This window comes from Stylophora pistillata, chromosome 2 (assembly GCF_964205215.1).
Source record: "Stylophora pistillata chromosome 2, jaStyPist1.2, whole genome shotgun sequence".
Taxonomy (NCBI): domain Eukaryota; kingdom Metazoa; phylum Cnidaria; class Anthozoa; order Scleractinia; family Pocilloporidae; genus Stylophora; species Stylophora pistillata.
The window spans coordinates 44,144,145-44,156,990 of NC_142520.1; the positions used below are offsets into that span (position 1 = coordinate 44,144,145).

Genomic DNA, 12,846 nt, shown 5'->3' on the forward strand with positions numbered 1-12,846 from the left:
TCGCACTGGGTGAGGGGGTAGGTAAATGGCCTTGAATTACTCATAATGTCGAACATTCGTTTTAATAAATTATTCAGTTTGAATGTTTCTTAATTCGAAGAAAGGCGTCACCTCTCTTCTCCGAGCCCAACAACGGCTTTGCCTCTAAAGAGAACAACAACAACAAAAAAAATGCCATGAAAAGGTTATTTCACAAATTTAATTCCTTCGGAACACAACTACATCAGTCTATTTTTTTATAATGACACATTCCAATAAATTTAAAGGCGTAAATGTTTATTTGTTTGAAAATGGATACTTCAGCAGCTAAGCTGCTTTTGTACGCATAGTTACAAGTACAACATTCATTTAAAAACATATTCGAACATAAATTCTCTTCAAATTCTCAGTTCTTTTCTGTATAAATTAGTGGGGCAAGCTAAGCTTTGAACTCCACCTCAAGACAGAGGTTTTATCACTTTAATTTGTACTTTTGACATGACTGTAGAATAGCATGGTATGAGTTTGGTTCTTTAGCGCGTATTGTCGACTACGACGCCTATGCGCTTTTACGAGCGAGTAGAGAAAGACCGAGTGTGTCTGAGACGCAGTCTCTGAATTACTTTATACCACTTCAATGAAAGTATTGTGGCCGTTGTTAGAAATGGAGTCCAACAGCAGAAATAGTGACAGAGCTGAAGAACGTATGCGCACGCGCCAGATTTTCCCGCAGGAAAACTGATTTTGAGTCGTTTGCCTTGTTGATTTTCAATTCTGTTGCTTCTAGGCGTCGTTTTCCTTGCCGCTTTTGTTTTACAGAAAACTTCAAAAACTTTGTACACCCCTTAAATATTTTCCAAAATAAATTTTCTCGTTTAAAACTTTGGAAATAGGAAAATGTCTTCGACGACAACAAAATGCCTTGGTTTCAAATGTTAGCTCCTTTTTCTTTCCGCAAATTTCGCTAAATTTTAAACCACGTATGCTTGAGCCCGCGCTGTTGACCGCGTACCTTTGACGTAACATTTCGTTTTTAAGCTCTGTCATGAAAGGTCAGTTACAGCGAACAGGTTCGAGTGGTGACGCCTGATGAAGACGTATTTTAGTCTGAACTATTTATATTTACAGACGTCAGCAAGACAGCGTACACCCAGAGCTATACAAATGACAATAGTTTTCTTCAAAATTTCAATTACATTTTCTCGGCTGAAACAATACCTTACTAGATGAACTTTGCAAGATAAACAAGTTAAATATAAATCAGAGCTGGTACAAATCTTCAGTATAGTTTCTAATGAAGCGGCTATAATTGTGAGTCACTTTTATATGTAAGATTATTTTCTTCCGTGAGAAAAGGCCCGGGAAAACTCTGTTTAATCGTCATAAAAAATAGTTCTCGTTGCGCTGGGAGTTGAAGGACGACGAGACGAGCTTGAAGGCCTTCTTAGGTTTTTCACTTTAACTTTCCTCTTTGAAAGCATCAGTGCCTAAAGAAAACAAGAAGTAAAATGAACTAGAGAGGAAATTTCGAGAAGTGTCCGTTAGCCGTTTTTGCTCTACCAATATATATATATATATATATATATATATATATATATATATATATATATATATATATATATATATATATTAAATCTCTTAGTAAGAACTCTGACTAAAGTAGTCCGGTTATAAACTTTAACTGAATTCTTGGATGTCAATGTTAAAAAAAAAACACATATGCTTCTTAGCTAAAAAAAGGATAAGATTAAATTGTTTTCCGGGATGTCCCACGTGCTACTTTATCACTGAGATCCGAGCCTTTTATTTTCTCCGGCCAGTAGTCTTTAACAAAGTTATTACACGGTTTTCTGTACAATACCTGTGTTAGTATGGGCCGTACGATCACATTACCCGGAGGCTGCATCCAAGGCTCACCATCTATTTGTACAGGCATCTCTGATTTTCATTTGATATTTATCTGTAATAAAAATCATAATAATGGATAAAAAAGGATCGAAGTGCGTGAATAAAGAGGGTCAGTTTCTGAAGAAACTGTGCTGCTGCGTCGGTGGAGATATTACAACATAATTTGGTTTTATCAGCTGAGTTGATATTATAGATTGACCACCATGGAGGGTGTTTGAGGCTGACGTTTTGGGCGTTAGTCCCTCGTTAGAGCGAATGGTGGAATTGTGAGTTGTGTATTTTCTATACAGAGAAATGGAACTACGCTATTGGGGCAATTTTGCTGTCTTTGAGAAATTTACTCAGGCTCATTAACACCCAACTGCACTCGAAATCGTGTCATTGCCTATACTTATTGGTTACTTGAGCAAAATACCCTATTTTTCCCTAGTCGATGTTGTTCGAAAACCAGAGCTCGCGCTCTTTCTTCTCAAGGGGGAACGAAAAAGAATAGCCCACGTGTAGCCGTAGCCGTACTCTTCCCGCCCCGTGGAGAAACAAAAGGAGGGTACGGTTACACGTGGGCTTGGGGAAGGGTGGAAATCATTCTTCGCCAACATGGTAATGTACAAACAAGAATGACAAGATAACAATAAGAGAGAATAACTCACTTATGGCTGCATTTGTTTACTGGATTACAACGAGAAATCTTTACCTGGGCTCCCTGTGCCAGTCGGATACCAGTCCTGATTCCACTTTGAATTTGACCCTATAAGTAAAAAAGAAAAAAAAAACACTCATCTTCATATTCACTGCTAAATGGAAACGTTTCCGATCCACATACGTAAGAAATGACAAGGCTGGGTACAAAAAATAAGGCAGTTAGTAGTGAAACATCACATGGTGCAGATTGGAGAGAATCCACCTGCTCATGTTAGGGCATAAAAGGCAAAGCCGGTAGTGATTCTGACTTACCATGTGCATGACTCCCTGAAGTCCAACTACCTCTACAAGACCGTCACAGTGACAAGCTGAGGCATAACCCTGCAAACAGAGTCAGCAATTCTCAATTAAGAGTCGAAGAGGAATCTGGGATCGCATCTGTTTTGATTAACTTTGCTTTGTGATTGGTCCAGATATCTCAAGTCACCATCTGAACTAATCAGGAGCAAAACCAAAACCACCGTGTTTTGGTCATTTGCAACATTCGTACTCACAAATGATGGCGTTCTCGTTGGCTACATGTACTTGCAATTTTGTCTTTTCTGGTTGGCCCTTGTGATTACTTCTGTGTAGGTGTTCTTAAACGATATATCAGTCGGTATCTCGGGCGAGAGTCGGTCGATACTCGACTGATACTCATTTGCGACTCGGTCGAGACTCGGTCGAGACTCGATTGATATATCGGCCGAGATGTATGTCGGCCGATATAGCGATTGACTCGACTGCGTGTTTTTAAAGACCTCACTTGCCTGGGACAAAAAGGACAGAGATCAATGCTAAATTCAAGTCGTATTACATACATCTTCTTTGTCTGGTCCCCATGCATCCGTACCTGCTCCCCAACTAGTCGGACAAAAAAATTATTAAAAATTAAAGCGAAAACTAAATACAAATGAAAACAAAATCCCTCACGTGTATAGAAGCGATACTCGCACCTGAACTGCTACCAATGAACAATCAGAAAAGAAAACTTTAAAGTTCAACTTTAACTAGATTCAAACCCATGCCTTCCAGCCAGATACAGTCTGGGTGCTACATCCGACCGGGCTGCAAAGTCACATGACGGGCGCGAGACAATTAGGCCATTTTCGATTTATTAAAATTCTAACATGGCTCTGAGGCTTGGAGGTATACAACTAAAGAAATTGATTATTCATCGCTCAACCTCGATGTTGTTCCTTTGTTTTGTTCCCCCAATACTGGCAGCCAAGTTTGAATTTTGATATATCGAAAATGGCCACTTTTTGTACGTTCCTCGTTCCCGTAAAGGAATCAGATTTTAATGAAATGAATTACATCATGTTAACCTAAATTAGTACTATTTTGACTTCAGGATGAAAACTGAGCATCTTAAAATTACGCTTTGAAACCGATTTTAATCTGTTTTCTCAATCCACTCAATTGGAAATTTCACCACTGCAACACTGATTCGAATTCTTTTAACTGACTTCAACTTCCAGCTTTCACTAACCTGCCTATGTTAAGAATAACAATTCCTTCTAGTGTTGGTAAGTCAATTTTTTTGCCATCAATCTGTAGCGAAACAGAAAATTACAAATGAAAATGCTGAGAAACGAGAGAAAGATAGATCACTGGAACCGTAAGGAGTACAACAGGCAAAAAAGTACCAAGGGATACTCCAAAAACCATCTCATTCGGGCGTTAAATTTTTAAGACAAACGTCTTCAACTACTTGGCGTTCAATCACCCAGTGTTGAATACAACTGACAAACGATGATGATTTTAGGACAACACTCAATATTAAATGAGTTAAGTTTGTAAACAAGACAAACACCTTCCCAGTGTAGGAGCTTTTCACGCTTTCGCAAAGTGAGGCTACTGTTACTATTGCTATTCCACCTGATTGTGATGCTAATTCATCGTAGATCAACATCCTCCCCCTTCCCCTTTCGCGGGATTTTGTCGGGTTTATTCGGCCGTTCGCTGTGGGTAAAGAGACGCTTTCTAAGAACACGGAATTCATCCCATGAAGGCAACCATGTAAGCTATTCCAATATCTTCGTTCTACAGATTAATCACCTCTATTTCGACTTCGTGAGTAAATATCCGCGAGTAGCCTTTGACCATTTTCTTTATCCCTGCTCTAAAGTAAACTCCTTTGTTATGAAGCCTGAAAAAAGAAAAATCACAGAATCGACGAACTCTTAATTACAATAAATCATAAAACGTAAGGTCGAAGTTTTCTTACCTATCCACTTTCAAAAGCGCTTACGATGGAAGTTTTGATCTATTGGACGTTTGACTGCTCCGTGTCCGTTAATAACCTTTGGAGGGTGGGAAGGGGGAGGTAGTCTGTAAGACATCTAAAGTGATAAATAGAGTCGGGCACGCACATTCCCACAGACGAATTCGAAATACAGACGACAAAGAGAACAACTCAGAAGACTATGAAACATTTGTTATCAATTGCAAGTGTCAACCAATAGCCTTAGCAATCAACACTGTTCCTTAAATCGAGCGGATGTAAAACTATTGTAACAAGTAGATTTACTTTTTTTGCATCCTCACCTGCTATGGAATTTATCAGGAGCTTCCTCTCTCTGAAGATGAAAATCTAAACAAAGCTTAGCTCCAATTCCGATGCCAAAGTAGTTATTCATCGTAAAAATACTAGGATCGTCCTCTCTTCCTCCCATCGAACCAAGTGCGCTGTCGTTTGACAGTGTGTCAGGAACGTTAGTGTCCACGGAATCAAACATAATAATAATAATAATAATAAAATCTTTATTACCGTGTCAATGTATTTAGCTCATAGAGCTAATTGGGGACACCTACTTTTACAAAATTAATAAAAAAAAACTATGTACAGTATCATAATAAGTAACAATACAGCCGATAAACTATGCATTAAAATTTTAAAATATTTAGAAATATCAACAGTGTTCAGATAACATAAAAATACTTGTACCATGCAGATAATTTAAAAAAAAAAAAAAAAAAAAAATCACGTGCTGCAAAGATTGCAGCAGTTGCCACTGTCTTCCACTAGGCTTACCAGGTCAACTCTACGGATTCTAGTTTTAAAGATACTAAGGCTTGGTAGTTCACGCATACCATTTTCTAATTTGGACCAAATATATGGTCCTTCATACCTTAGTGTGTGTTTACCATAGCGTATAGTGTTAAATCGTGGTATTTCAAAGTCACTATTCCTAAGGTTATAACGAGTACCCTTTCGAGTAAATATCTCAGATATGTAGCTGGGTACTAGATCGTTCTTTACTTTATACATTAGTGTTGCTATGTCCTGTAAGCGTCTATTATGAAGCGTAGGTAACTTAGCACGCTTAAGAAGTTCCTCATATGTCTCTGTTGTTGTTTTGAAGACCGCACGCAGGGCTCGCTCTTGGATGCGTTCGATTTTGCGCCCATCTGAAGATTTACAAAAGTTCCAGACTAAATGACAGTATGTTAAATGTGGCATTATAGCTGTTTTATACAGTATGAGCTTAGCTTGGCATGGTATTAGGTTACGCAAGCGCATGAGGACTCCTACTTTCTGGCTGGCTTTAGTGCATATTTCGCTAATGTGTTGTGTAAAGTTAAGGTTCTTGTCTATATTTACTCCTAATAGCTTGATTTCTTCAGTTTTCCTGATCGTGTCATTGGCGATGGTGAGAACGCTGCCCTTCTTATCTGCATCTATGTTTCTTGGGTTAATCGTAAGAGACTGAAACTTATCTGGATTTGCCAAGAGGAAGTTGTCCCTATACCATAACAGTGCTTGTTGACCCTGAGTCACTAGAGCAGATTCGACTTCTTCATAGGTTTTTCCTGTCACATATAATTGGTGGTCATCAGCATAGAGCGTAAGGTTTGAGTCAGGGATATGAAATGCCATATCATTTTGGAACATGTTCCAGAGGAGAGGGCCAAATGACGATCCCTGAGGACAACCACGTTCCATAATTCTCCATTCACTCGTGTGGCCATTTATTTTTACTCTGTTTAGCCTGCTATCAAAAAATGATCTAATCAGTTCAAGTGAACTGCTATTAAAACCGTAGGCATCCAGCTTTTTTAGAGTGAGTGAATAGCTTAACGAGTCAAATGCTTTACTCATGTCAGCAGATAATATTGTTACCAGCTCTTTTCTGTCCACTGCAGACCTCCAGTCTTCAATCAACATCAGCAGGGTTGTCTCACAGGTGTGTTGTTTTCTATAAGCTGTCATCCTGTGGTACAGAGCAGGGTCATAATGTCTGGTCACTTGTTTGCTTAGTAAATGTTCAAAAATCTTGTCCACACATATAAGTGAAGTGATTGGACGATAGTTCGATTTGTCTTGTCTGTCTCCCTTTTTAAATACAGGGGTCCATTCGCCTTTCTTCCATTCAGATGGCCACTCGCCTAAGTCAATGCAGTTATTGTAAAGTCTAGTCAGGGATGGTGCAATTCCTTCAGCCACTCCCTTAAAGAGTTTTGGTGTTGCTGTCACATCCCACCCATACGACTTTCTTACATTGAGATTTTTAAGAGCACACTGCACTTCCTCTTTGTTAAATTCTTTGAAATGAAATTTATTCCCCTTGTAACCGCTTTCAATAGCCTTGACACTACTGTGGTTCCTATGATCATTCTCGGTTAGGCTGGTGATATGATTGCCTCCTATATTCGCTGCCACCGTATTAAAATGGCCTGCTAGGAGTTCAGCCACCACAGTTTGGTCTTTCTCGACCTCGCCATCTTCAGTTTTCAAACATGACACACCATCTATCAAGAAACACTTCGTGAGCCTTTTCAACGGCCATGAGTAGCGATACAGGACTCTCGCCGCCAGAGTAACCACTTCCCCAATGGAGGGTACGAGAGAGATCATTACCTGTACGTTTACAATCTAATTTAGTTTCCCAAACATTATCTATCCACTAAGAAGAACCCTGGAGAGATCAGTACATGCAAGCTGAGAATCTCATCCAACTTCCATCTCAATCTGTATCCACTAACGAAATCCCCACAAAGAAATTATCAATCACGGGAGCGGAGTGGGCGTCAGTCCTTCCCAACAGAGTAAAAAGGGGGAGATCTTAAGAATATTAAAGTCCCTTATGGGCGATGAGTAATGGCTTGTCCCGAAGTCGAGAATCTCAGGCAATTTCCAACCTATTCTCCATCTACTGTGCTCCGAGGAAGGGCTAAGTCGAGGCTAGTTTTAGATTTCCATCCGAATGACCAAGTTTGTCGCAAGAGACTTGAGATCGATCACACAGCCCAGGACAACAAAACCTACACAAGGCTTTATGTTCGACTCTGGAAAGAAATTTTCTCCAACTCGCAGTTTACAGGAGTCACTTGTAACAATCCACTTACCAGTGCCAAGAGGAAGTACTGCTGATGTAGGTAACTTACACTTCAACTCTTGAACAACATAACAAGGCTCGTAGCATTGGGTATAAAATAGCTCTAACTGATCAAGATGCAACTTAAACGACAAAATTAGATTTGTATCACAGTGACTTAATTTTTGTTACGTAAATACACAAATCAGTTTTCGAACTGCTACGTACTTAGTAATGAATAAACTTCAACTTCAATTGCAAAAATCAGTTTTTTAGATACGAAGGGCAGGAGTTTAACATACCCTAATAATGGGCCTCCTTCTGTGAGGCTGTACACTTGATGAGGGTTGAGCAGTCTCTGGAAAGCTGCTGACATGTCAGCCCCCTGACCACCTCCACTTCTGGAGTTAACAAGTACTAGAAGGGGTTGCCTTCCAGGGGGAAACAGCCCAGGCTACAAGAAGGAAGAAACAAAAACAATAGTAAAAACATAACTCCTTTTTTGATTCAGGTCAATCCTTTTTTTTTAGCTTTTTTTTTTTAAGTACTTCCAGAAATACTCTAGAGAAAAACCTTTGCTCTTGAATTTGCAGCTACTTACATGAATAGTGGGTAGGACTCTCACAAACAGCTCTTTGTTGTCCATAGTGGAATTTTTGAATTTATTTACAGCATCGGCTGCTATGTCAGCGGCAGGAAATAACACAAACACCATACCTGGAAAGAGTTACAATGTCAACATTGGGTGACGTAATTAACGGTAAAAAACTACAAAAACAAAAGAAAAAAATAAACCTCCTCAGTCGTTATTGTCATATGACCAGCTTCGCGAGCGAGTGCTTTTATGCCATTCCTGATTTCTGATTGACATAAGCGGCGGTTCTACTCTCGCAGGATTGTCTTTCGAATTCCACAAAGTAAAACTCAATGACTTATCTTTGAGTTATCAAAGATAAGTCATTGATATCTATAAAATGCATTATCTTCCATGCCGTAAACAGATTGATCTCTCCAAAGTTAACATCTATATAAATAACACTCCTGCAGCCCGGGTGGAGAAATGTCATTGTATAATTAAATGCAGCCGGTTTACATGCCACGTAATTCTTAGGCAGTCTCGTATGTCACCAGGCAGCAGTAATGGAATTTCAAAGTAAGCATTGCAGTCTGTCAAAACGAAGAAAAGCACGTAAGGTATTAAATATGCAAAAAGAAAAAGGACATAGCACTCGGTCCAAATGCTTCATCAAACAGAGCTAACCCCGCTTTCTTATAAATTAACAATGGGACAAAACCTTAAACGAGATCAAAGCTAATCAGAGCACAGGATTCGCCTTATCTTGCCTACCGGCACTGCCAGCGATAGTAAATAAACTCCTTCGGGCGGCTGGTATGTCGGCTGATAATGTCCGCGGCTGAGACATTGTCCGAAAAATGAGTATTTGGCCGAGAAGCGAAGCCGTGAGGGCAAATATGAAATTTTGACGACAATCTCTCACCAAGGACATTATCAGTCGACATACCAGCAAGCCAGAACAGGGTTTATTTATTTTATAACCCTCCCATTCATTTCCACATCGCAATTAAACTGCGCGTAAACAAACAAAAAAAGCCAGTGGTGATCTGATGGCGAATGCGCGTGATTGACGCGAGCAAGCAAAAAAAAAAAAAACAGTTTGGTTTCCTTCCATGTAAATAGGAGAACGGAAAAGTTGAAAATCTTGTGTTGACTATGTTTTTTTTTTTTGCACGGAAAAAATAGGAGGACAAATATCGAGGCGGACGGGGGTTATTGCGTGATAACTGTCCTGTGATTTTGCACCACGTGACGTATAGTAACCAATAAAATCACGCCAGAATTAATGGAGGGGTTATAAACTGTAATAATACTAAGTCTTGTGTAAATAGATTCATGCCCTGAACTTTAGAATCTAGTAGCTCACCATAACTTGGAAACACTTTTTTCATCTCACAATATTCCATAGCTGCAAAACAATTACATACAAACTGTTAATTGAAAGGAAGAAAGAGGATGAGAACAACCAAAACCAGAAACCGTCCTCAGAAGATTCCAATGCGCAAGTCATTTCACAAACAAACAAAACAGAACTCACTTTCAAGGTTTTGCATTTACTTGGTTCCAGGTCTACTGGGAGACTGCCAACAGAAATGCATACACTTCCCAAGGGTTCTAAGTTTTGCCTCAAGTAGAATCGTGTGAGTTTCATTTTCCTTACAAACTTCTGCAAAGAAAAGACGTTAAGTCAATTTTATAGAGAACCTATGATCTTCAGATAAAAGCAATATTTGTTAATATATATCGTTAGAAATCACTTTGCACTTATCAAAGAAAGTTATAATTAAAGACAGAATAGCTGGAAGCACGAAATTATATAAAGAGCAAAATTATGGCTATGTAATCCGGCAGAACTTTCTTGGTTCTATACATTCTAAAAAGAATTCAATCTGGTAAAAATCAAAGTCCAGATGGCCATAAATTTGAGAAAGCCACCATGATTGTAACTTTAGAGGAAGTCAATTGGAAGGTGAAAAGAGAGAGAAGTGCCTCACTCAGATAATTAAAACAAACAAACAAACAAAAAGATAGGATAATTTTGGGAGAGTCCAAAACAAAGAAAGGGGTCAATTTTCGTGAGTGAGGAGGGGAAGGCGATTTCCTGAAGAACGTTCACTCAGTTGAGGAAATATAAAGGTAATAAATTTATTAGAGTCCGTGAAGAAAATGTCATTTACATTGAGAACTTAGAAGAAAAAGTATCAAAGTCCTCCCAATTGATAGCCTTTACAAAGTTCAAGGGCTTATTATTAATTTGAAACAAAAGCTGAACATTACATGCATTCCAAAGTCCTACTGATTAACAACAAAATCTTACTTTTCTATTATCCATCAAGGATTTCCATGGACAGTCATTGTGTTCCATTCTTCGTTCATGGACTGATAATTCAATAAGAATAAAAGTGGTGTGAGCTGGCAAGTTAATTATCAAAAGTGCTAAATTTAAAATTGAATGCACTGCATGGAGTTCTATGAAGAATTTGCGAGTAATTTTCTACACACGCTTTCGTGTATTTCTTTTACTCGCGCGTAATTTCCGTGTAAATTGCGTGAAATATGACGGATTTACAAGCATAATACGCACATGTAATGCTGCTATTCTTTCAGTCGGTATTGTGTGCAGTATTGAGTTAATAACTAAAGCAAAATTTAATGTCCTTTATCCCATTACGACCTCAGTTATGAAAATGAGTTTAGAAAAATCTACATAAAATGGGATATGTTACCTCCTTGAGTTAGGTGCACTTCAGTCAGGAAAAAGTCATTTTCATTGGCACCCTGTGCATAAGAATTAATCTCATAGGTAACAAAAAAACCAGAGGAATTCCATTCAAACTCCACTCAATTAGTATTTAATTTATTTTAAGTTGCATTAAAAATCAGTCCTGTGAAACAAAAAGAAAGATTGAAAATGTTCCAAAAGATTGGACTACATAATGAGGAGAAGAGTGATGGAAGTGAACTGAGAGAAAGAAAGGTTGAGAGTGAGAAAAGAGAGGGAAGGAAAAGGAAGCATGGAAGGGAGAGAGGAAGCAAGCAAGGGACAGAGAGGAAGCAGTGAAAGAAAGGAGGGAGGAAATGAGAAACAATCAAGAGAAAGATGAAGGGGTGTGAGGGGGGGGGGGAGGGAGAAAGCAAAGAAGAAAGGGAGGGAGGAGAGCACCCTAACAATTGATGACATAACGCACTGAACCTTGAGACAAACCTTCAATTCAAATTTTTCTAAAGCAGCACTTATCACATCTGAAACAGTTGTCTGTGCAGTCACTGGGATTGTCTTGAATGTTCCTGCCACACTACATTGGGTATGTTACAAAACAATTAGTTCACTATTATTTAAACACCCACAGCCGAGGAAAAAATGCAGTTTTGTCCTTACATGAAGCATGTGGGTGGTTAAAAAGTTGAGAAAAAAAAGGCAAGCAGTACACACAGATTTTCAACATTCTAAGAGGGGGATATCTCTTAACTTACCAAAGAAATGTTTAAGCATCAACAAATTATGCAGACGGGACTGATCAATTTTCATGAACTAGAGCCCTGCACAGGTATCACAAAGGTCATGGTTTCAAATCCCATATGAGCCTGAATTGTTTTCAGGGCTCATTTCCACTACTCCATAAGTAGGGTTTATTACTAAGAGGATCACTTTCCTACAAAATCGAAGACTTCATAACCCGGAGAGTACTTTGAATATTTCTGCCAGATTCCTGCAAAATCACACCAATCTCCCAATATGACATAACTCTCAGAGACATGGGCTTGGCCCTTAGACCCCAAAGAGTGACAAGCATCTACTTCCTCCTCACAGTACCCCCCTGAGTCATGCCTTAAGGTCACGAGAATATAGACAATAATCACCAACTAAAGAAGCTATTGATTGTTAAACAAATTCTCTTTGTCAGCACCATGGGAAAGTTGTACAAAACAGTATGGAGAGTATGCAATTACTGATGTCAGGTATAAAAGGGTTAAGAGTATAGCCTGATTCAAATGGATCCTTTTAATGACATAAACATTGTACCAGCCAATTAAAATTTAATAATGATCATAATTACAATTACTAACTTTATCATTCCAGGGTAAACTCTTACATATCCTTTCCATCTATCTGCACCCTGCAGTGGGGAATTGATTAAATGAAAAGAGAACAAGTTTAAATATCCAAAAGCAAGAACCATGCTGACTTGTAACCTTGTTTACAGGAAAAATATTATTTCAAAAAATCTAATATGATAGGAGTACAGCTAGGAAAGGGAATGGCTGGTTGACTCAGAATAACTAAAAAGCTAATCAGGCTGGGTAACATACTGGTAAGAAATCAAACAGTAATACTTAGATTTTGGGTAGTTGACTACAAATGAAAGAAGAAAAACAAAA

The 12,846-nt window shown here is 38.7% G+C and overlaps 1 protein-coding gene and 1 pseudogene across 2 annotated transcripts; both read right to left on the reverse strand.

Moving 5' to 3' along the window:
* Positions 1–183: 183 nt before the first annotated feature.
* LOC148739725 (diacylglycerol kinase theta-like) lies at positions 184–4,257 on the reverse strand (annotated as a pseudogene). Its single transcript, XR_015996951.1, has 6 exons — positions 4,061–4,257; positions 3,390–3,432; positions 2,842–2,910; positions 2,582–2,635; positions 1,841–1,939; positions 184–1,466 (listed from the first exon to the last, which is right to left on the reverse strand). The product of XR_015996951.1 is annotated as a diacylglycerol kinase theta-like (transcript).
* Positions 4,258–4,602: 345 nt separating this feature from the next.
* Positions 4,603–12,293, reverse strand: LOC148739726 (diacylglycerol kinase theta-like). Its single transcript, XM_088749555.1, has 12 exons — positions 12,265–12,293; positions 11,672–11,762; positions 11,193–11,244; positions 10,784–10,845; positions 9,982–10,132; positions 9,833–9,874; positions 8,491–8,606; positions 8,170–8,343; positions 7,921–8,032; positions 7,316–7,432; positions 5,119–5,311; positions 4,603–4,720 (listed from the first exon to the last, which is right to left on the reverse strand). Exons 1-12 carry the CDS (start codon positions 12,291–12,293, stop codon positions 4,615–4,617), a joined length of 1,245 nt encoding a protein of 414 aa, XP_088605681.1. The 3' UTR covers positions 4,603–4,614.
* Positions 12,294–12,846: the final 553 nt, after the last annotated feature.